The sequence below is a fragment of the Mytilus edulis genome, chromosome 5 (assembly GCF_963676685.1).
Source record: "Mytilus edulis chromosome 5, xbMytEdul2.2, whole genome shotgun sequence".
NCBI classification, from domain to species: Eukaryota; Metazoa; Mollusca; class Bivalvia; order Mytilida; family Mytilidae; genus Mytilus; species Mytilus edulis.
Genome location: NC_092348.1, coordinates 16,860,435 through 16,885,563, shown reverse-complemented (window position 1 = coordinate 16,885,563; position 25,129 = coordinate 16,860,435). Strand labels below are relative to the sequence as shown.

General features: G+C 32.7%; 1 protein-coding gene across 1 annotated transcript; it reads right to left on the bottom strand.

Moving 5' to 3' along the window:
* Positions 1–14,917: 14,917 nt before the first annotated feature.
* Positions 14,918–17,237, bottom strand: LOC139524964 (GTP-binding protein Rit2-like). The gene is made up of 4 exons (XM_071320139.1): positions 16,727–17,237; positions 16,311–16,393; positions 15,535–15,712; positions 14,918–15,168 (listed from the first exon to the last, which is right to left on the bottom strand). The coding sequence occupies exons 1-4, from the start codon at positions 17,235–17,237 to the stop codon at positions 14,918–14,920; spliced, it is 1,023 nt and encodes a 340-aa protein (XP_071176240.1).
* Between the last annotated feature and the right edge of the window lie 7,892 nt (positions 17,238–25,129).

Genomic DNA, 25,129 nt, shown 5'->3' with positions numbered 1-25,129 from the left:
ATAACAATTATTTCCATAGTGATATATAATTTAGAGATCGTCATTGTTCACCGTGCTACCTCATTATTGACCTGATTCATTATCCAAATATGTTTTCTTAGTTGACAAAGATCTTAATATAGTTGCATTCTCAACATAAGCAACATCTGCGCAAAATATATTGTATTATCATAAATCAAAACCATGTGGTTTTATACTTATTGTTCAATTGAATGCGTCACACCGACAGCTATTTCTAAAGGGGGAAATTAGTATTGAAGGTTGAAGCGAGTCATATTCACGGTTTCAATGACAGAAAATAGTATATTAAATGTGATAGTTTCGTCACCGAACTGCATTTTAATAATTGTCGTCACCAATAAAATTCGAACCGATATTATTATGACAAAAAAACTCAATAAAAATCTAAAAATAAAAATAAAAATAAACTAATTGTAAAAAATCTTAAAAGGGAGAAATTATTCCTTTTTACTGTACAGTAATACAGATATATGACGTTATTGATATTTATACACTTTTTGCCATTAATGGACAATGGGAAATATGACCGAAAACAATAGAAAATTGTCGTGAAAATCAATAATAAGACAATGCCAGTGACGATACTGATCAATATTTATTTCCAAAAAAACAATCGTATACTTTAACGAAATTATTTGCTTAGTTTTTGTCAAGATAATTGTTTAAACTGCAATATAATAATCTTTGCTGCATATTGATGTTTTTAGAAGAAAAAAAAGAACAAAGACAAAAAAATATAAAAAAGAGACAAAATATACCAAAGCGCCATTTAAACTCAAATAAACTGACCAGGCCATTGCCAAAATAGTAAGTGAACAACAAACAAATATCAGTAAACAGAAAGACAAAATAGAAAACTAAAGACTAATCAACATTAACCCCGACCATAACCTAGGGTTGATCCCAGTGCTCTCCACATGGATCACCCGTCAGAGGCGCTCGAATCAAGATGTTGTATTTTGCACTTTGTGAATACAACTGTTTCACAAATCACTCCCCTTTTTGGGGATATATATAATATTCGTATTTATTTTGTTTTTGTTAATCTTATGGTTCCTAGATATGATCTCTATGTTTCACCTCGTAGATACATAGCTTGGAAATGTTACCAGTATAGGTTGCAGTTCTGTAAATATTGACAATGCAATTTCCCATAGGAAATCCTTTTACGGCTAAAAATGTACCACTTTTACTATGAAGTTTTGAAAAAAATCTTATCCTAGAATTGAAAGTTCATATGTACTACAATTTTTTTCAAAAGGTCAAAATATAGGGCTGTGCGGCATATTTTCAACGTTTATATGCCCTGAACTTTTCAGAGTTTAAACTCACAAAATTTTCTTAACTACCCCTACCTCGAATGAAGCGTCACCATAGGTTTCAATGTAATATGCACATGTATATTTACTGGTAACATTCATAACTGGGAACCAGTATGTAAACAAAATTATTTTCTATGAATATTCTAGATCTCCCTAAAAGAGGCGTGGTTTGAGAAACAGCTTTATTTACAAAGTGCAACCTATATATGTATATATACATGAATAAAGAAAACAAAGTATGTGGAAGACACAAATAGAAGAAAATAGTACAAAATATCGAGTAAATAAAGATTGTACTCTAAGAAGTTCGGGGCATATAAATGTTGAAAATATGCCGTAAAGCCCTGATTTTGCCCTTTTAAAAAAAGATAGTTCATAATAACTTCTCGTTCTAGAATATGATTTTTTACAAAACTTCATAGTATAAGTGGTACAGTTATAGCCGTAAAAAGGAGTTCCTAAGTGAAATTGCATTGTCTATATTTAAATAAGTGTTACCTATATGCCAAAATCTAGTACCACCCGATTTGCAAAAAATAAAACAGATGTTTCAAATATGCCTTATTTCTTTTAAAAATTTCTTGCTTTATTGGATATAGGATTAATATTACCGCGAACATATGGGCGTCAATTAAATGTTTTAAATAAGTTATTGAAGGTTTATATGAATGGCATCAAATATCAAAAAGAATGGTTAATAATTAAGAAAATAAATAAATTGATAGTTATGATTATGAAATAAGACTCTAAAACGAACAAGATTGATATAACTACAAGAGGACACATGGAAAGCATATCACTTATTGCAAATTAGCTCATTTAAGGATTTACACCTCTGAGGAGTCAAAAATTTCTAGAAATAAACTTTTTTTCTTAACCTGATTTTTGGGTTTATAAGACTGTAACAAAATAATTGGTGAAGAAAAAATCATATGGTGGTGCACTTCTTTTTTTGCTACGGCCCAACGAAAATGAAAATACCCAATTTTGATGATTTTCCCATTTTTCATCGATTTTTACCTATTTTTGGGCTATTATCATGAAAAAATTCACAGTTCCACAATTCAACTTCTTCTCATACTTTCTATAAAGATGAACTGGACTAATCTGAATAAATTTTACTTACAAAAACTATAGGTAGGTGTTAATATAATAAAATGTTTTTGTCATATTTTGACCCTTTTTTGTGTAAAATTTACTATGCTGTCAATTTTGTGATTTTTCTCAGTTTTAAGAACAAAATTCATATTATTTCAACTTTTTTGTTACAAATGAATGAAAAAAGACATATCTAAGAAATTTGAAAAGACCAAAATGATATGATATGTTCATGATTCTTGTAAAATTATTTTTTGTATTCCTCACCCATTTTCTCTAAATTGTGGCTAAAAATACTGACTTGTTTGGTTGTAAAATTTGAAAACATGATTACGCAAAAACCAATCAATGTAACTACACAATTTTTTCACAGATTTATGTTTGCTTATAATATTTTAAAAATGCATTGATGCTTTTCACTTCTTTCACATGGTTTGGAAAAAATTCAAGAACGAGATTTCAACGAGACTGAATGAGACTGAAAAGTCAGAAGAATACATCCTTAAGTGCACATTTTTTCTATGTAATGGCGAAATAAATGATACAATTTTGGCGTTTGAATGTATCTTAACCTTCATACGTCAAAGATGATTCATATCAAGTTTTAAGCCGGTTTTTGATAATGCCATAGCCTGTAATAATTTTTCAACTTTGAAATATATTCAAGTCCTAAATAGTATTTGGGAAAGAACGGTGAGGAATACATACCCCTTTAAATGCTTAAGATATTTGTAACATGATATTTGGTCGATGTAGTCAAAGGCTATTTGTAGACATTTCGTGACGGTTCCTGTAAATTACCCTTTTGATGTTTGATATTTTATGTGATAAAACAGATTAACATGTATCAGTGTAGTACGCGCTTTTGACATCGGTCTGAAATCGATATAACAAATTGTTTTCAAGAAAATGCGGCACCAGTGGTTTGTATGATAACAGTTTCGAAGAAAATTAGACATGATGCAAGGATTAGCAATTAGTTGATAGAACCTATTTTGATTCTTTTACTATATATATAATGTATTAATGTTATTTAGAAGTTTTTTCTCTGGTCAGCTGTAATTCGATTGACACTGCTCCACATATATTTGATAGGCTACCAAAAATTATTAATCATTTAAACATAGCATTTGTGCAACATTGGATTAATCTTGCAGGATTACTTAGCTCTCCAGAGGTGAACGTTTGATCAATATGAGAACGCTTGTTCTTGTAGTTTTATATAAAAAAAAAAAGCTTTTACTAAACGAGTAACTTTCTTAATTTCCAATTTGAACTGTGACGTCTTCACACTTCTATGAGACCGAAAGGAACGTTCAAATTTGCAAGTCAAAATTAACAAAAGGTCATGTTTTTACCTGTCGGCTTTAGACTAAATCCATGGGATGTTGGGTGTGTACTGATCGTCAATTTAGTCTTAGATGCATGCTTTATTTATTAGTTGTTATTTGATTTAAACTAGCTATCAGTAACTACAAGTACTCTCATATCACTTCTCGGCGTCTTTTTGTTGTTGGGATATACAAGTACCCGGCCACGTCCACTCTGTTAGATTTTTCATTTGTCTCAATCTAATGAGTTCAGCCTTTTTCAATTGATTTCATTGGTCGTTCTTATGTTGTACTCTTTCACCACTGTTCCAGGTTAGGAGGAGGGTTTTGAATCCCGCTTACATGTTTAACCCCACTCTATTCTGTATGTATGTGTCTGTCCCAAGTCAGAAGCCTGTAATTCAGTGGTTGTCGTTTGTTGATGTGTTACATATTTGTTTTTCGTTCAGTTTTGTACATTAATTATGCCGTTAGTTTTCTTGTTTGAATTGCTTTACATTTGTCATTTCGGTGCCTATCATAGCTGACTCTGCGGTATGGGCTTTCATTGTTGAAGGCTGTACGTTGATCTATATAGTTATCAAAGGTACCAGGATTATAATTTAGTACACCAGACGCGCGTTTTGTCTACATAAGACTCATCAGTGACGCTCATATCAAAATATTCATGAAGCCAAACAAGTACAAAGTTGAAGAGCATTGTGGATCAAAAATTCCAAAAAGTTGTGCCAAATACGGCTAAGGTAATCTATGCCTGGGATAAGAAGATCCTTAGTTTTTCGAAAAATTCAAGGTTTAGTAAACAGGAAATTCATACAAATGACCACATTATTGATATTCATGTCAACACCGAAGTGTTGACTACTGGGCTGGCGATACCCTCGGAGACGAAACGTCCTCCAGCAGTGGCATCGACCCAGTGGTGTAAATAGTTATCAAAGGTACCAGGATTATAATTAAGTACGCCAGACTCGCGTTTCGTCTACATAAGACTCATCAGTGACGCTCATATCAAAATATTTATGAAGCCAAACAAGTACAAAGTTAAAGAGCATCGTGAATAAAAAATTCCTAAAAGTTGTGCCAAATACGGCTAAGGTAATCTATGCCTGGGATAAGAAAATCCTTAGTTTTTCGAAAAATTCAAAGTTTCAACACCGAATAAAATTGAGAAAGGAAATGGTGAATATGTCAAAGCGACAACCACCCGACCATAGAGCAAACAACAACCGAAGGCAACCAATGGGTCTTCAATGTAGCGAGAATTCCCGCACCCGTAGGTGTCCTTCAGCTGGCCCCTAAAATATGCATAATAGTACAGTGATAATGGACGTCATACTAAACTCCGAATTATACACAAGAAACTAAAATTTAAAATCATACAAGACTAACAAAGGCCAGAGGCTCCTGACTTGGGACAGGCGCAAAATTGCGGCGGGGTTAAACATGTTTATGAGATCTCAACCCTCCCCCTATACCTCTAGCCAATGTAGAAAAGTAAAAGAATAACAATACGCACATTAAAATTCAGTTCAAGAGAAGTCCGAGTCTGATGTCAAAAGATGTAACAAAAGAAAATAAATAAAATGACAATAATACATAAATAACAACAGACTACTGGCAGTTAACTGACATGCCAGCTCCAGATCTCAATTAAACTGATTGAAAGATTATGTCTTCATCATATGAATATCAGGTACAATCCCTCCCGTTAGGGGTTTAGTATCATACTATCATAAAATATATGAGAAGAACATAACCCGTGTCATGCCAACAACTGTTTTTTTTTTTTTTTTTTTTTTTTTTTTTTTTTAGAAATAAATGTGTTTAGTTCCGATGCAAAGACCCTATCAGTGAATCAATGTTAAAGCCAAAATATGCAATCTTTAATGACCTGACAACAGTATCGTAACTATATCCCCTTTTAATCAGTCTATTTAAAGGTTTTGTTAGTTTCTGAGGAGAATACTGGCATTTTTGTGCTTTATAAAGAATATTTCCATAAAATTTTGGATGTGAAATACCTGAACGTATAAGATGTCTGCATGTTGAGTTATATTTACGAATTATTTCCTTATACCGGTGATAAAATTTAGTAAATGTTTTGACCAGTTTGTGATATCGAAAACCCTGGTGTAATAATTTTTCAGTAATACATAAATTTCTCTCGCTAAAATCTAATACATTGTTACATACACGAGCGAATCGTACAAGTTGAGATATATAAACACCATAAGATGGTGACAAGGGAACGTCACCATCTAAAAATGGATAATTAACAATAGGAAATGAAAAATCATCTCTTTTATCATAAATTTTTGTATTAAGCTTCCCGTTTATGATATAGATATCAAGATCGAGGAAAGGGCAGTGGTCATTGTTATCATTAGCTTTATTTAAAGTAAGTTCTACAGGATAAATTTCTTTAGTATACATACTGAAGTCGTCATTATTTAGAGCCAATATATCATCCAAATATCTAAAAGTATTGTTAAATTTTTGTATCAAATGTTGTTTTGATGGGTCTTTGCTAATTTTAGTCATAAATTGTAACTCATAACAATACAAAAACAGGTCCGCAATAAGTGGTGCACAGTTAGTCCCCATTGGAATTCCAATAACTTGACGATATACGGAATCTCCAAAGCGAACAAAAATGTTATCAAGTAAAAATTCAAGTGCATAAATAGTATCAAAGCATGTCCAATTGACATAGTTCTTTTGTTTATTGCTACTAAAAAATGATCTAAAAGAGTTTGAACATATGTACTCGCATTCCGACTTTTTAAATGCCCAGTTAATTAGGGATGTGAATTTTTTCTTAATAAGAATATGAGGCAAAGTGGTATATAGGGTAGAAAAATCAAAACTTTGAACAGATTCAAAATCACCAATATATGCATGCAATTTATCAAGTACTTCCAACGAGTTTTTGACACTCCAAAAGTAATTAATTCCACTATTTTCAAAGGCCTTATTTGAACAATTTATTATCAGGTTTTTTATTGTACCAAGTGTACTAGTAAGTAAAACAGACAATTTAGTAGTTGAACAATGGCTGGAAGATGAAATAAATCTATATTTGTAAGGTTTTTTGTGCAGCTTCGGAAGCCAGTACATAGTTGGGACTTTCATTGTGTTTGGTTCTGCTTGTAAAGAAGTAGCTTAAAGTTTATGTTTGTTACAGATGTCGTTTTCTGAAAATGAAGTCAGTTGGAATGTTTGTGAATTCGTGATTTCCTTTTGCAGAACCTCTATATAAAATTTACGTCAAACAATAATGATATTATTAGCAGCTTTATCAGCCGGGACAAAAACAAATTCCTTGGCTAGTTCTGTTAGTTTATTTTTGATACGCGAAATAGGGTTTTTATAGTTTTTGTTGAGGGTAAAATGTTCTTTAAAATGTTGTATTCGAATATCAACTATCTTCATTACTGAATTAATAAAAGAGTCCAAAGATTTTTTGTCAGCTTTTTCCCGTTTTACCCATTTCAAACAGTAGGCGCGGAGTGAGTCGTTGATGATATTACGACACTCATTCCAGTTAATAGTTGACGGGGGACGATATTTAGGTCCTTTACTGAGGAATGATTTTAACTCTCGGTCGCGAACGATGTTAAGGTCTCCTGTTATAACATGGGAAATTGGTCCATAGGTGTATTCTGAATTACTGCAATTACACGACATAGGTGTATTTTCAGTGATATTTACATCTTTACACAATTGGCTATAATTAAACACATATTTTCGGGTAGATTTCTTGTAAATATAACAAATGAGAGGGAGTTCAGTATTATCAAAATATCCAGGAATTTGGTCTTTAACAGAATGGTCGTTAAAAATACCGGCAATATTTACAAAATCAAAACCTTTATTGACATACTTTATTTTAATAAAATGTTTTTTATGATCTTCAGGGCGATCAATTTTTGGAAACAGTTTAGAATAACAATATGCCATTATAATTTGGACAATTTCATACTTAAGACTGTAATATGAAATTGTGTTGCAATCCTCTAAAATTTTATTTAATTTATTTATAGGTAAAGAACAAAGCTTGGTTAACAGATAATGTCTGCCGTTGTTTTTTGAAATGGAAATTAGGTCCGAAATATTTGTATGGTTGGTCCGAAATTTTCTTTGATTGCGATTTTTTCTGCGTCCATGAGAACGATTTTTACGAACAGTTTTAGAAACTATATCCAAAATGTTAACAGAATCGGTTCTTTATATATTGCCAATTCCCATGATATTATCATTAAGACCGAGAGGGTAGACTGTCTGTAATTTTTTAATCCAATTTAATTCATTTATTTTTCGTGATCGTACAAACTTGGAATGAGATTCACCAGGCTGCTTATTTACTACTTCTAAAGGTTGAACTGTTAAATATTTAATAGGATGACTGTGCTTCTTAAGATGTTGATAAATGATACTTTTGAATTTATTGGGTCTTTTAAAACGATACAGGTGTTCTTGCGTGCGGTTAGATAAATATCGCCCAGTTTCACCTACGTACTGAATACCGCATCCCGGTTTGTTTCATGTGAGTAAATAAATAATACTGTTTGTTTTTCAAGTAATATCAGTTTCAAAATTTAGAGAAAATGTGCGACCATTAAATGTGGACCTTACTGTATTGTTGGTGGAAAGACGGGACAAGTAAGTCATTTTTTGGCATGACACTTATCGATAGAAGGGTAACCACGATTTTTATTGTTAAAAACGTCAGCTATAGTAGTATTTTTAGATAAGCGATTCTGAAGATTGAGACGTGTAGATACCCTTTGAACGAGTTTAGTATTTAATATTTTTCCATTTCTAAGTTGAATAGTTGACTACTGGTCTATATTTGTTAATTTCGTTGTTATCTGGTATCTTGTGGAAAGTTTTCTCATTGGCAATCATACCACATCTTCTTTTTAATATATGACAACACCATAGAAAAACTGTATAATAGCTGAACAAAACGAACCCGCATAATAAATCCGGGTTGATATCAGGTGATACATATAGATTATCGTTTTTCTACATATTGACATCGTAAAATATCAGCCGCGAGCGACAAGGCTGATATTTTACGATATCTGTACGAAGAAAATCCGATACTTTGCTTGTCGTTCTTTTAATTGTCTTTTCCCTCTTCCTACGACAGATTTACGCTTGACGAAAGCAAGCGTGATAACGTCTCCTCTCGCATTGTGACCTCGCTGATAACTACTCCTCTCACATTGTGACGCCGATGATAAAGCCTGGTTTCGTTTTGAAGCCTTGATACGAGAATTAAAGAGCGACAGAGCAGGATGATATAGGCGTATGGCAGGACGATAAGGAAGGTTACGCAGATCCTGTGCCACGTGTGACACTCAGTATGTCACTCATACAAATACAAACCCGTCGATTATTCAGAAGCGGTTGGTTATCACAATCGAGAAATAAGGTCAGAATTGTGGTTAAGACCAAGCTTGTCATAAATAGAGGATTACATATTACAAGGAAGCTATTTAACCAAGTGTTCCAATTAATGAAATGAATGAATGAACCACCTCTTTGTAAATTTTACCAACACAATCAATGATTGACCGTTATTGAATATCTTATTCATAGATAACAAAAAGATATGTTCATATTGTCCTGTCTACAATCACGTCCCAATTTCTCCGAATTCGACTGAATTGCTTATCCTTCCGGAGCACTTAATAGCGCCCACAGTGGTTGGTTGGGCGAGTGTCGTCTTTAGTGTATATGTAGTGGTTTGTTTACTGATGTTTGTCTGCTAGAATGCTGCTACATAGAAATGGAACGTTCACAAGTGGGCTGCTTAAATCATCCCTTTTGTCCTTTTTTTTAATTGACCCTCATTGTCAATGTCTGCGTATAGGACTTTATATGATGTAGTTCTAAATGGAGCTGTTGTATTCTTATTTCAAGTTCGAATAAATATATGTCATTACCAAAGTCCCCAAACTTTGATTTTTTTTAGTGGGAATCACCTGTATGAGGTCAATTTTACATCAAGGAACAAGAGGAGGATCACAGCTGGTTCCCCATGTGAAATTTGATTGTTTGTTGAGAAAAAAAATATTGAATATGTGGTAGATCAGCATTTTGGTATTGTCAGTCTCAATGGAGACCAACAGGATTTTCAAACCAATCAAAACTCCATTGCCAAGGTTATTTTATCAAAGAACTATTTATCCGCCTAGAGGAAGACACTTGTGTCTATGTTGGATTTCTTTTAAACGACGTAACGCATGACCAATTCTTTCATTTTTTTAAAGTTTTAAATAGGGAATAACTGTGTAAAAGTAAAACAAGTCAAACCGACATATCTTAGTTTAAATATGATTGCGAAATAAAAGAGTCGTAGATTGTATTAAATCTCAGATCTTTGAATATGTTAGGTATTCACACCTGATTCACTATCACATGCAGTTTTACAATAAATTTGAAGCCCAAATTGATTATAAAACTAAATAATTTTGAAATAGGTTTCGAAGAGCAGTATGCAGACCCAGCAGTATAACGTCGTTATTTATATTTCTCTATTTTCTGTGCTCTTTTCACATTTCCTGACCGGTGAAAAATCTGTTCTCAGTGAATGATAGGTTAAAATTTATTTGTGACGTTAAATGTTCTTGTTTTATTCTGAATCAACTCTCAGCATTAAAATTTTTAATTATTTAAAAAGCTCGGCAAGGCTCGCGCTTTAAATATTAAAATTTAACTGTCTCGAGTGTAGAAATATCGTAATACACTTGTTGCAGTTGTGGAATCTATATATCTTATACAGGGAAAGAAGGTTCCAGTTCTTCATCTTTGGTTGAAATTCAAACAGAACATAGAACAGAACTTTCATGGTTATACATGATTTCATCTTTGGAGTAATATTGAGTTCCCTTTGGATATTGTTATTCGTAACTTTTCATTCATGTCTTTCCTTTGACTGGAAGTGATGCTTAAGTCTGCCAATTTAATTTTATAATGCATGCACTAATGTTCTTAAAGCTTTCTACATTGGTTAGAGGTATAGGGGAGAGGGTTGAGATCTCACAAACATGTTTAACCCCGCCGCATTTTTGCGCCTGTCCCAAGTCAGGAGCCTCTGGCCTTTGTTAGTCTTGTATTATTTTAATTTTAGTTTCTTGTGTACAATTTGGAAATTAGTATGGCGTTCATTATCACTGGACTAGTATATATTTGTTTCGGGGCCAGCTGAAGGACGCCTCCGGGTGCGGGAATTTCTCGCTACATTGAAGACCTGTTGGTGACCCTCTGTTGTTGTTTTTTATTTGGTCGGGTTGTTGTCTCTTTGACACATTCCCCATTTCCATTCTCAATTTTATGAAAGGTACACAATAGTCAACGATGAATGAAAAAGGCAGACCTTGAAGAAGGTTTATTATTTATATATTTTACACTGTTTTTGAGTGTGTGTGTTTGTTGATTTTTAAATATTTTTTTTCTTCTAGCATCGAATTTGCAAAGTATTCTCCTTTGCATCATTCTGTATGACAAGGAATATACAATGGTTATGAACCTTTCCAGCATAATTTATGATTTCTGTTATTCTTTGAGGCAGGCGTCAGACCATCTATTGACTTTCTCCATTTGAAACGTAACAGTAAAAGTAGCCTTTCCCTGGACAAAATGCTGCGTTTTATGTCATTGTTAACTTAAAGTAACAACTTTGCAGAATTGAAACTTTAGGTAAAAGGGAAACATAAATAGATACAAGAAGATGTGGTATGAGTGCAAATAGGACAACTCTCTCGTCCAAGTAACGAGTTAATCATCATAGGTCAAAGTACGGTCTTCAAAACGGAGCCGGACTCACATCAAACAGCAAGCTTTAAAGGACCCCCTAAATGACATGAGTAGAGCCATTCAAACGGGAAACACTTGTTAATGCAGTCACAAAATCGAAGTTAATCCATGTTGATCTCTGGATATTGTTTTGTTGATTTTGTCGTTATGTTTCTGTTTCATTGATGAATATCCAAATTCTTTTTTCTTTTCTTATATCACTGTTCGTAGATATGATAACGTTCATGTTTTATTGGGCTAACAAAAATTTTCTAGAATTTTCAATTTGTTTTTTTAATAAATCAAAACATAAATAAAAATTATAACTATTTAACTATGAACATATACTGTTCTACATTATGTCGATACTTTTTTGCTTGCACTGCACAATGTCATGTTCCTATCCGACTGCTTATGACGTCCGTGCCCTTTATTTATTGGATATGTTGAGTGTGAACTGATTAATATTGTACAGTAGTCTTGGATAAATAACGATTCTTGTTTTCGCCTTTGAACTAGCTTTCAGTAACTGCGAGTACTTTTGATCTGATGAGTCAAGCCTTTTTTAAATGAGTGTGATGGTTTGCACTGAGGTTGTACTGTTTTGCCACTGTCCTATGTCAAAATGATGTTTCGGCGCACTCAAAATATTTACTAGTATCCCGCCACATTCTGTATGTTTTGTCAGTAGACTGATATTCAATATTTGCCGTTTGTTGCTGTGTATCATAATTGTTATTCGTTTATAATTCTGTACATAATCAGGTCGCTGCTTTTCCCCGTATGATTTGTAATACATGTGTTTGTTATTCATTCTGAGTCTTCTGTAGTTCTATACAGTATGTTTTGCTCATAATTGAAGATCTTCTGGTAACTGGTCTCAGATAGAAAATTCATTGGCAATTATAATATAATATTTTTATATAGATTTTTATTTTGATTAGATGGTGATTCCAATTACTATTGTGTTTGCGTTATGACAACGCCTTACTCCATTTCATCAATTGAACAATGACGTTCAGGAACTTAATCTATCAGATGTATACTGATTGATACTGTAGTCTGGGAGATCATGTTTTTATTATAATTTGTAATTGGCTTTGAAGTAGCTTTCATTAAGTGCGAGTACTCGTGTATTAGTGCTTTGAGTCTAAGGTTTTTTATGTCCGTTGTTTTATGCTAATACGGTGTTTTGAGTTAGACAAGTTGCAATGAATTTTGATAGTGTATTCTTATTGAATGGTGTTACACCACTGTCTCAGATAACCCCGCCAACTTCTTTATTTCCCTTTTCCAAGTTCACAGCCAGTTATTAAAACTGTAATGAGGATTCTGTCTGTCATTTTGTTTTTTCTAATATTTTTTTTCATAAAACAGTCCGTTAGTATCTTGTTGATCGTTCGGTCAAACTTATACGTACCGGTTTTCTTGTTTCAACCGGAAGTCTAACAAATTATGTTGTGGAAACTAAATATAGATATCAGAAGATGTGGTATGAATGCCAATGAGACAACTCTCCATCCAAATAACAATTTATAAAAGTAAACCATAATAGGTCAAGGTATGGCCTTCAACACGGAGCCTTGGCCCGCACCGAACAGCAAGATATAAAGGGCCCAAAATATTAGTAATGTAAAACCATTTAAACGCGAAAAACAACAATGTAGTCTATATAAAAATTAGACATGGAAATTCAAGAATGAATGAAGAACTATAAATTGTTTATAAACGTTTCTAAATCAAAGTAAAACGTGACTATGTTCATGTTATTCCTGTTTTTACCATCGTCAGGAAGTATAACAGACAATATATTGGGTAAGGTTGAGATTTCCTAAATTATATAAAGACATGGCTTCCTTCTTGCAAAGTTACGCAATTTTCTTTGGAAATAAAAATATGATATTTATGCCATGTTCAATACTTTTATTATAATGTATCAGTATAAAATGTAACATTTTGATCATCAAATATCAAATAATACAAAATCCTGGTCAAAATGATGAAAACAATATATACACATGTGTTGGTTGTATAACAACCAAATATAAAATGTATAAAAATCTAAATATTAAATAAAATTATTTCAATTTTAACATAAATTAAAATTAATCACAAACGATAACAAACTGAGATAGTAAAGTTGTTCTGTTTTGTCGAATATTGCTATTTCTAAAAGGCACTAATTATATCTCTTTAAGATTTGCTATAAATTCTAATTGAAACACAGTCGGACACTGTTCTCTCATATATTAAAAATGGCTATATATTGGAGATTATTTCCTCTAGATTGTAATTTTAGAATCATTCTTTCATTGTCTTTCACTCGTCCTGCATATTTATGTATTATTTGTATCCAAGGCATAACTTATTTTTACGTTTTGTAAATAAAATAACGTCACTTCACACGTACCATGTATATATATTTTGTGTTATAACAATTAGGTAGCTAATATCACATTTCCACCATCTGAACTTTTTAATGATTATCTGTCCATAACATCTGGCGTATATTTCTATCTCTGATTTATATACTGCATCTGACATGTAATTACTGTTAGTGTGATTTATAATATCATTGTATTCATTTCATTTCAACTACATATTCTAAAATAGAATGAACCTTTATAAGTCAGTACTTCTACAAGTAGAGTACAAAAGGTACACATTTGTCTTGAAACACTTCCTTCTGGTCCCCTCTCATTAACGAAATTAGCATATAAATGCAGGAAAGAGGGTTTCCGAGGAAGTTTTGCTCTTTTGTCAATATTTTCTATATACTTTGATTGCTTTTATAGAGCAGCATAAAAATGATAAAGTAAAATAACTTGTAAATATCTTTCATGAAAGTCATGAGACAAGCATGTCAAGCCAAAGACACTAGCACAAACATGTTCATTCTGTAAAACAAAACTAAAAATAAAAGTGAACACAAGTCAATTGATAATGACATGAACATTGTATATAGTTATAAAAGAGAATGTGCCAATGAGGCAACTCGCGATCCAAGTCATAATGATTTTAAAGTAAAAAGTTTAGGTAAAAGTACGGCCTTCAACACGAGCATTGGCTCACACCACACATCAAGTTATGAAGCTCTAAAATTACTGTTACAGTGTACATTTGTTTACGCCAATTGTTCATTTTTTTCTAATTTATTTTTTTACGTGTGTTATTACACATGACTGTTTCACTCTCTCCTAAATAAAAAGCAGTTCGATAAAACATCTTTACTGAAATCAATATCACACTGTGCCTTTGTTACACAATTTCTGTCTTGAAAATACGTACTCATACTAGCCTAACATCTTAACTATGCATAATCACATTTGATCCACATCAGAGCGCAAATACGTCATCACTATTCACCTTGACTTTGTGTTTAAGATGGAATAATCTATTAAGTAATTCAATAGATCCTCTTTTTAATCCCTGTTTTGTCGATAATTCACAACTCTCCTTAATTTCCGGTTGTAGTTTAATTTTTATTTGCTTCAAAATTCCCAGCAGAAGTTTGTCAACCTTTATATTCAAAGTAGCTGATGTCTCTATATATTTACAATTAAACTTCGATGCTAAATGTCTGGCCTCTGAAATAAAAGTAAAATACTTTGAAAGAAGGTATTAACACATGATAGCTATTAATTGTAAAGATATATTAAGCCTTTTTCCCTTAAAGTCCTTAAATAAAAAATAATTTCTAGTATCAAACCTTTACATAAATCGAGTTACTACTTAGAGTCTGAGACCTATACTTAAAGAAAGAAACTGTATTCGTTAATTTACTTTTATTTTCATTTTCAAGTCATTGTTTAAGGTAATCAAGTGTTCAGAGAATTCTTCGATAATTTCAATTAAATGTATACATATACTTTTTGAAGCAAGCAATATGATAAACAATCAAGTCTTCGTGTAAATTGAATGAGTGATATTATAAAATTGTAAAATGTCCATACCTTCTTTTGTTATTTGTCTTTTTCTCACAAGATCTACTTTGTTAGCTACCAAGATAATCGGTCTGTCACTAAACTGTTCGTTGCGAATACATTGTAGGAACCTACAAGCAATGTCGTAACTGAACTTTTCATAAACAGAAAACACAACAATGTAGGCATCAACTGGGTACATCTGATCCTGTAAACAAACGAAACAAAATATGTTTGACGACAGGTTACATTGTAAGTGTAATTTTCTCTTGAAATAAGGATTGTACAAACCGTTTTGATAAAAAAAAAAATAACAATCGACGGTCTGAAACCTTGTGAAAAATACCTGTTCATTCTATTCTGTTTAATTCTTTAAAGGAAAACCTGGGTGAAGGTCGACTTTCTCTTAAATCAGAGTAAACAAATTTGGTTGAAGAAGTTATGCTTTTAATGCAATTACGGATATAGTCAAAAACCAAACATTCAGGAACATAAATTCTAAAACCAGACTTCTAAATTGATATTTTTCTTATTTATTTTTTATAACTGTTGATGTGCATGTCCTTTGGTTTTTGAGTCTTTGTTTACTACTTGGTTTTGATTGTTATTGTCTTACTAAGAAGATTTCTTCTTTTATAAATTATAATAGAAACTTGCTTATATATTAATTATTATTATTAATAACCATGTTTAATAAATAAAATATCTACAAATGCTGTGGATGAATGTGATGTTGGGAGATAAAGATTTAATATTTTCTCACTGGACATGTCTCTGTGCACCTAATTAAATGACAAATATCGTACCTCGTCTTCTGAAAAATCCACAAATTCCAGAGTTGATTCTTCGTTGTCTATTACTACAGTCACAAATCGGTCATCGTCATCTCCTGGAAAGAATTGTTTGAAATATTATCAACTGTATCACTTTATATACACAATAATATATAACAAAACATGCAAAACAAATTAACACAATACTTGTTTTACCGACAATTTGAAATCAAACACACACCCATAATAGATACATAAATGGTCTGTTAAGCTATAATGTTTAGTCTGTATATATATATATATATATACCAATAATTGATTAACTTTTTTTTTATTTCGGTTGTTTGTGATAAATTTAGTGACTGAAGTGCTTTTGAAATTTATAATATTAAGTGTCTTTTAATTTCTTAAAATGTGAAGATTATTAGATAGAAAAAAGCTATGCTTACCATCTGTATTCATCACATCTGAGCTCATAAATTTGTTTATCAATGTTCTTTTTCCTACAGCGTCAGCGCCGATGACGCACACACGATAATATCCAGGTAAACAAGTTGAAAAACAACCACAGCAAATAGCACTGTCTTCTGAGGTTTCACTTGAAAGTCTCCTTCTATCAAGGTCTTTGGGAATGTCTAATCTTGTATAGCTGTCCCGTTTGTCTTCGGTCTCTACAATTTCTCCCGCTATAAATTTTGTGGACCGAAATCGTCGTATAGGTCTCCTTTTTTCATTTAAGATGTCATCACATGAACTGGATAGCTTTGAGAATATAGGAACCGGCAGACTGTTTCTTCTGTTTTCCTCGTCTATAAATTGTTCCGATTTTAACTTCCTTTTTAATGAACCAGCTGGTGAATTAGGTTCAGATCTTGATTTTAATCTCGATCTTTGCAAACATGATTTAACTTGAGATACCGACTCCTGAAAAAGCTCATCAAATTGAGACGAGTCAATCATGTTTGTTTCTGTCTATCTTTGTAACTAAATGTAGCTCAGTACCTTAATTGACTTTGTTCCTTGCAACCTTAACAATCACGTCACAATCGATTTTTATGAAGCAGTTTCTCTTCTTATACCACATTGTATTGAAATCCTGTTCACACGTGGGCTTCTCAATAACTAAGTGTCAATCATTGTAATACGTCTTCTCGTTCATTGACAAGACTCTATAACATTTAGGTTCATTGGCATATCGATAAAAGCAAAATCTGATTCATTAAGATGGAAATAACCGATCGAAAATATCTTACAAGGCATAAAAGGTTAGAAATTGACATTTATTGTAATAAATTGTTTTATATTAATTCTAGAAGTGAAAAATGATAAATGTGTTGATTTTGTTTGTAAAATTATATTAGGAACGTTGTTTTTCAATAAAGAGAAAAAAATATTATTGAAAGATGTAACACTATATAGCTTTTGTGTGTAATTATAAACAATGCGATGAAAAATAAACGTAAAATTTCTATAAACAAACTTGTTCATTAAGCTTGCAGCCTTCCAATTGATAATTTGACGCTACGTGTATGACATATCGTGTTTGCACTTCATATATTGCCGTTAGGGAAAACGTAGTCAAATCAAACTAGACTTATAAAAGAGGGACGAAAGATACCAAAGGGACAGTCAAACTCACAAATCTAAAACAAACCGACAACGCCATGGCTAAAAATGAAAACGACAAACAGAAAAACAATAGCACACATGACACAACATAAAAAACTAAAGAATAAACAACACGAACCCCACCAAAAACTAGGGGTGATCTCAGGTGCTCCGGAAGGGTAGGCAGATCCTGCTCCACATGTGGCACCCGTCGTGTTGCTTATATGATTACAAATCCGGTAAATAGTCTAATTTGGTAGGTCACATTCATGAAAGGGAAGGGGATTGTAGTTACGACGTAAGGAACATATCCGATGTCATTTGTGAAACGGTTATTCCAAAACGGTCAACCAACTCGTGATGGCGTCCTGTAAAATTTACGAAGGGATGATTTCAACTTCACCATTTGGAACTCTTGGTTTAATAACTTCATTGTGAGCAGCAAACTTCTATCAAGAAAATCATGATAGGAAATGCAAGCACGGGAATATCGTATCAATTGGGAGATATATACCCCGTATGCAGGTGCTGCCGGAATGTTGCTACTTAGAAATAGAAAGTTCACAATTGGAAAGCTGAAATTATCTCTTTTGTCGTAAAGTTTTGTTTTCAACCGACCCTCATTGTCAATTTCTAGATGTAAGTCAAGATATTGTAGCAAGGTACCCCCACCCTTTTTATTTTTGGTAAGAACACCCCTCCCCCTCTTTTGTTTTTGTAAACAGCAAAGAGTATTTAATTTGTAGGTTTATGTTTTGAACATGTTCAACAATTTCTATTTATAGCTTGGGGTTCTCACATATTGCTTCTAAGACTTTCTGGGTATAATAACTGTGTATAACTATAGTAGTCAGGGTATGCTTTTAGAATATTGATGTAGTTTTACCTGAAATATGTTTTTCAGGCCGTCTATATATTTTGAGATTTTTCCCTCGTTGTAAAAGTTGCAGAAGACGTTCATTCACATGGACTTTTAGTAATAATTGGGCCATGTCAGCTAAAATTACTTACACAAGTATTTTCCTGAAGTCGAATTGACTTTCAGAATTCATATCAGATCAGTGAGAAGTTGTAAATTACGGCTTAATCTGTCAAACATCGTGTCACTGCAACTTCTGCCATCCTCGCAATCCGCCATTGTTAACAAGTACGGTCTGCGATTCGATTGGCTGGGAAAACTAAAATTCTTTATTTTTATTCTTTTATTAAAATAACTTTGTACAATATACCATTATTATGTACATACAAGAATATATATGTGAAACTTATTTTAAAATATGTTTTAATAATCAAATGTTCGATTCTGCTGTGTCAGTAGCACTGTAGCACACTAGCGCACATTTGAACTCTCGTAAGGTCAACGGTGTACTTGTGCAGATGATTTGATTGGTTATCGATCTGCAAATGCACAGTTGACCAAAAAGGGGTGAAATGTGCGGCGCGGGTAGTATAAAAAGGGCCCGAAAACGCTACTTCTACGTCACTTTTCCCATTTTGGAAGGAAGGACTCTGTCAAATTTATTCCAAAGAAAAGTAAGACCAGTTATTTTATATAGAAAATATTTAACGTTAACGTTTATCTCTTATAGGAAACGTTATTTTATTCCTTTTTGGAACTTTTAAATGAAAAGTGCATTAATAAAAATGCTTTACTAAATTTAGATATTCTATTTGGAAATTATAAAAATGTTTAAATTCACGTTCACGGCAAGGAACAATTATTTAGAAAAGTAATAAAAACTTTTAGAAAAGTTGTTTAACAGAGTCCTGTAAAATTTAAACTTTAGAACAAATAAATAAAGATTCAGAGTCAGAAAGATTATTATTTATTTAAGTAAAAGGGTATCTGAGTTTACCATTCTCATTCTTTAAGATCTCAAGACTTTAGTATTTTAAGAATGTCTCTTTATGAGAAATAAGCCTTTATCATTAATTTGAATAAATCTGTAACCAGTAGGTTTTAATGAATTTAGGCACACATTACTAGTAAAGTCTCTAGTGTAGTGCATTATTATTGTAGCATAATGAATAAACGTATGTTGTAGTAAGATACATAAGCTAGTATGCTCTAGCTGCATTTCTGATCATATAAGGTTAACTTTATTAACAAGGTATTTAATAATTAAACACATATATTAGAATTCTATCAAAATTCATTCTATTCACCATTCTGAAAAAGAACATTATTTAAGTTTTCTATACATAGAAGATTGACAGTGTAAACTGGTTAAACATTACATCGTATGTGTTTAGATTCTAAACACTTAGGGAAATACTCAGATACACCTTTATTATTAGTATAGTTATAATAACCTGTACAGTTTGCTTATAGGTTATTTTGTGACCCGTTACTAGTAAGTTTCTAGTACCCTTGTCCTCTATTTTTGACTTTCAGTATTTGTAAAGACTTCCAATATACGTTACTGGTAATGTCTCCAGTATGAATGTTATTCAAAATTACCCCTTTTAGTGACCAAACACCTTAGCAAACTGTACCTTGTATTTATATGTATATATATGTATAGTAATCTCAGTATCTGTGCATCTGGAGAAAAACTAAATATTTTACTTAAGATAGCTCATGAAATAGCTTTGGTACAGTCAAGCTAGCATTTTAATGTTTGTAAAATTGAGTAATATATTGAATTCTTGAATGAACATTCTGCCTTAGCAAAATGTTGAAATAAAGTATTGAAACTTGAAACGTATCCATTTCTATTAACATAGACTTATATAGACAGCAGACCTAGATTATATTATTTTTCGGTGTTCATTAATTATTTGGTCAGTGGTTCTTTTGGTCAGTTCTGGAATAGTTTCATGGTCTAATAGTGTTTGGAGATTTTGGTGGTCATTGATACCCTCTATCATCAAAACCCCTTTGCGCGCTACAATATGAATAAAATTGAGAATGGAAATGGGGAATGTGTCAAAGAGACAACAACCCGCCCAAATAAAAAACAACAGCAGAGGGTCACCAACAGGTCTTCAATGTAGCGAGAAATTCCCGAACCCGGAGGCGTCCTTTAGCTGGCCCCTCAACAAATATATACTAGTCCAGTGATAATGAACGCCATACTAATTTCCAAATTGTACACAAGAAACTAAAATTAAAATAATACAAGACTAACAAAGGCCAGAGGCTCCTGACTTGGGACAGGCGCAAAAATGCGGCGGGGTTAAACATGTTTGTGAGATCTCAACCCTCCCCCTATACCTCTAACCAATGTAGTAAAGTAAACGCATAACAATACGCACATTAAAATTCAGTTCGAGAGAAATCCGAGTCTGATGTCAGAAGATGTAACCAAAGAAAATAAACAAAATGACAATAATACATAAATAACAACAGACTACTAGCAGTTAACTGACATGCCAGCTCCAGACTTCAACTAAACTGACTGAAAGATTATGATTTCATCATATGAACATCAGGCACAATCCTTCCCGTTAGGGGTTTAGTATCATACCATCATAACATATATGAGAAGAACATAACCCGTGTCATGCCAACAACTGTTTTTAGAATAAATGTGTTTAGTTCCGATGCAAAGACCTTATCAGTGACTCAATATAAAGCCAAAATATGCAATCTTTAATGACTTGACAACAGTATCGTAATTATATCCCTTCTTAATAAGTCTATTCAAAGGTTTTGTAAGTTTCTGAGGTGAATACTGACACCTTTGTGCTTTATAAAGAATATTACCATAAAAAATTGAATGTGAAATACCTGAACGTATTAAAAGTCTGCATGTTGAGCTATATTTTATAAAGAATATTACCATAAAAAATTGGATGTGAAATACCTGAACGTATTAAAAGTCTGCATGTTGAGCTATATTTTATAAAGAATATTACCATAAAAAATTGGATGTGAAATACCTGAACGTATTAAAAGTCTGCCGACTTAACTGTATCTGTAGTATCCTTTATCTCTAGTTCGACGGGATATCCTTTATCTCTAGTTCGACGGGATAGATGCGTTCCACATAGTCACCAAATTTTGAATTGTTTAGTGAAAGAACATCATCTATATAGCGGAAAGTAGAGTTAAAGGATATTGCTAACTTCTTATCTTTCTTCCTAAGAAGTTCCTGTATGAACTCAGCCTCATAATAATAATAAAAAACAAGTCGGCAAGTAGAGGGGCACAGTTTGTTCCCATTGGAATGCCGACAGTTTGTTGAAAAACACGTCATCCGAACGTAACAAATATGTTGTTAATCAAGAAATCAAGCATCCTGATAATGTCAGTTTCAGAGAATTTGTTGTTTGAATCAGAGTGGCCATTCTTTTTTATGAAGCAAAGTAATACCAACTCTTTCAATTTGTCTTTTAGTTTGGAATGTGGAATACTTGTTTAAAGAGTAGAAAAGTCAAATGTTTTAATTCTGTTACAAGATGAAAGAGAGTAAGATTGTATGTACTCTAAAAGATCTTTGGAATTTTTAAGTATCCACATCTGATTCACTCCACCTCTAGAATAGGCAGTTTCACAATAACTTTGAAGCCCGTCTTTGATTGCTGATAAAATAGATGTTAATAATTTAGAAAGAGGTTTCGTGGAGCACTTGGAAGACCCAGCAATATACCGTTGTTTGTAAGGACACTTATGTAGTTTAGGTATACAATACAGTGATGGAAGATCCAGTTCTTCATCTTTGGATGAAATTTCAAAAGAACATAGAACAGACCTATGATTATCTAGGATTTCCTCTTTGGCAAGTGTCGTGAGGGTATATGTTGAGTTTCCAAGTGAATTGTCAATACCTAATTCGTTTATCAAGGAGTTAATGTAATGACGTTTACACACAAAAACGATGTTATTTGGGGCTATATCTGCGGGGACAACAACATATTTTTCATGGAGGTCGGATAGGTGTTTTGCAACATTTGGGTCTTTAAAGATTGACGTAGCATGGACCCATTCAGTTTCTTAATTCTGATTTGTATCAACGACCTCACTGCCTTAATCCATTCGGAAAGAGTGTCTACCTACGTCTTCCTTCTCGCGCTTAGCCCATTGTCTGGCATAATCCTCGACTGAATCCATCAAAATTTTAAAGTTGTATTTCCAATTGATGGATTTAGGCTCACGATATTTCGAACCTTTCGATAACACATTTCGTAGAGAAGTGTTATTAACAATGCTAAGGTCACCGGTAATAACGTGGCCGGCAGGATTATATGTGAATTGGGAACTAGCACAAGTGCAATCAGGAGGTTTAGACATGAAGTCGTCAATATCGAGATCCTGCAAAACGCGTTTGTAATTGAAAATTTTAGTTGCAATAGGTTTGGTATAGGTATAAGAAATTATTGGTACAGACTGGTCTTTGAAATAAGGAGGTATTTTCGATTGAACTAATTTATGATGAAGGATATTTTCTAGGTTGACGCCATCGAGACCTTTGTTGGCAAAGGAAAGATTAAGAAAAGATCTTTTCTCTCTTTCATCTTTTCAAATGCGAATTGGCTTGAAAAGTCTGTGACTTGCAATATCCGAAATTATAGCTTCAAGTTTGTATTGGTTTGAATGAGGATTTGTAACAGTGAATTCCAAACATAAATTGAACAGAGAATGAAGTATTGAAAGGGGTAATGAATAAAGTTTCGTTCGAATGTGATGAATAAATTGCATGACTTCCCAGATGTTTTTTTTTGTTTTTTTTTTTTAAAGTTGTGTTGTACAAAACGTTAGTTTACAATGTACAGTGGCCAATATTATAACGATATAAAGGACAATGTCGCAATGAAACCTAATCTTTCCTGATCGTTTATTCATGTTTTATTCAAATCATCCGGTTGTGTGTGTGGTGTTAGTGTATCAATGTGTGAGACTGTTTCTCTGTCCTATATCTGTCTTGCTCTGAATCTTCAAATGTCTTTCTTTTTTAATTAATGACTAAATATTTACTTTGAAAAGGAACCAGGATTATAAATTAATTCGCCAGATGCGCGTTTAGTCTACAAAAGACTTATCAGTGACGGTCAGATCAAATAAGTTTTTAAGCCAAATAAGTACAAAGTTGAATAGCATTGCGGACCCAAAATTCCAAAAGGTTGTGCCAACTACGGCTAAGGTAATCCTTCCTGGGATAAGAAAATCCTTAGTTTTTCGAAGGAGTTCCACTCCAACCGTCTATCGTATCTACATGAGTATCGCCATTTGTATATGAAAATAACGACGTCGGTCGACTCACTGAAGCGTGCGTGTCTCGGGTATGTTTGATAATACTAAACAGGTTTGAAGTTGTCTTTTTCCGCTCAGCAAGCAGCAGTTGAGAGACAGAACAAAGACTTGTCAACTCAAAGTAGGAGTAATGTATCCTTATTTCTGTGGATTTTAAGCGCAATTACCGTTTGAACGTATATGTAGCACGCTTATAATCTGGGACTGTCAACGAATCTGTACTAGGACAAGGACGTTTCTCAGAGTAGTATTATGACATGTTAAATGTCTTCTAAGTTTAAACATAGTTGTGACGTCATTATATTGTTCTACCTGTTCTTTATTTCAGTGATTGAACTATCATTTACCTGTAAGAAACTATTATGTTACCTTTAGCTGTCCAATATATTTTAGAATATCCTTCTCCTTTCTTAAAATTATTTGACAGCTAAAGGCAGCATAACTGATTCTTACAGGTGAAGGATAGTTCAATCACTGAAATAGAAAACTATTAATGACCCTAATTGTTTTCATCATGTAAAGAAAAATACAACCAAAGAACAAATGACAATTAAAAAAAAACGTTTTATTAAAGTCAACTTTCAATACAATAATTTTGTCATTCATCAAAACAGTGTTTTGAGGGAAAAATCACTTTCAAATTGATTTTTAACACTACCAATACTTATATCACAGCCATTTTTCTCATGTTTTTGGGTTGCCTCTTTTTGCACAAATTCAATAAATTGATTTTACTCGTTGAAAGTCTTGTTTTTTGTTGCCCGTCCTGTTTTGGTTGCCTTTATGAATTTCTTTTATCAAAAGATTTATCCTCGTCCCACTTTAGGTAATCAAAATTGACCTCTGGTGTTGAGGCTCTTTTTTTTCCTAACATCATTTTCGACTACAATTAAAATGAAAAAAACAATTAAGTAATGCTTCTTAAATTTGATTGATCATGCTTCAATACAAGGGTCGCCGACAACCTAAACCTTATACTGCGTACAAAGTGCGAATCTAGCACTTCCTTCATCAACTAGGGGACTATAATACTTTTTAGAATTTTCAT

Excerpts from the sequence above, each read along its gene's own strand:
- LOC139524964 (XM_071320139.1), bottom strand. The coding sequence starts at position 17,237 with ATGATTGACTCGTCTCAATTTGATGAGCTTTTTCAGGAGTCGGTATCT. Across the intron at positions 16,394-16,726 it reads AGATGTGATGAATACAGATG|GAGATGACGATGACCGATTT; the intron begins GTAAGCATAGCT and ends AATTCTTTCCAG. Across the intron at positions 15,713-16,310 it reads TGGATTTTTCAGAAGACGAG|GATCAGATGTACCCAGTTGA; the intron begins GTACGATATTTG and ends GTTTGTTTACAG.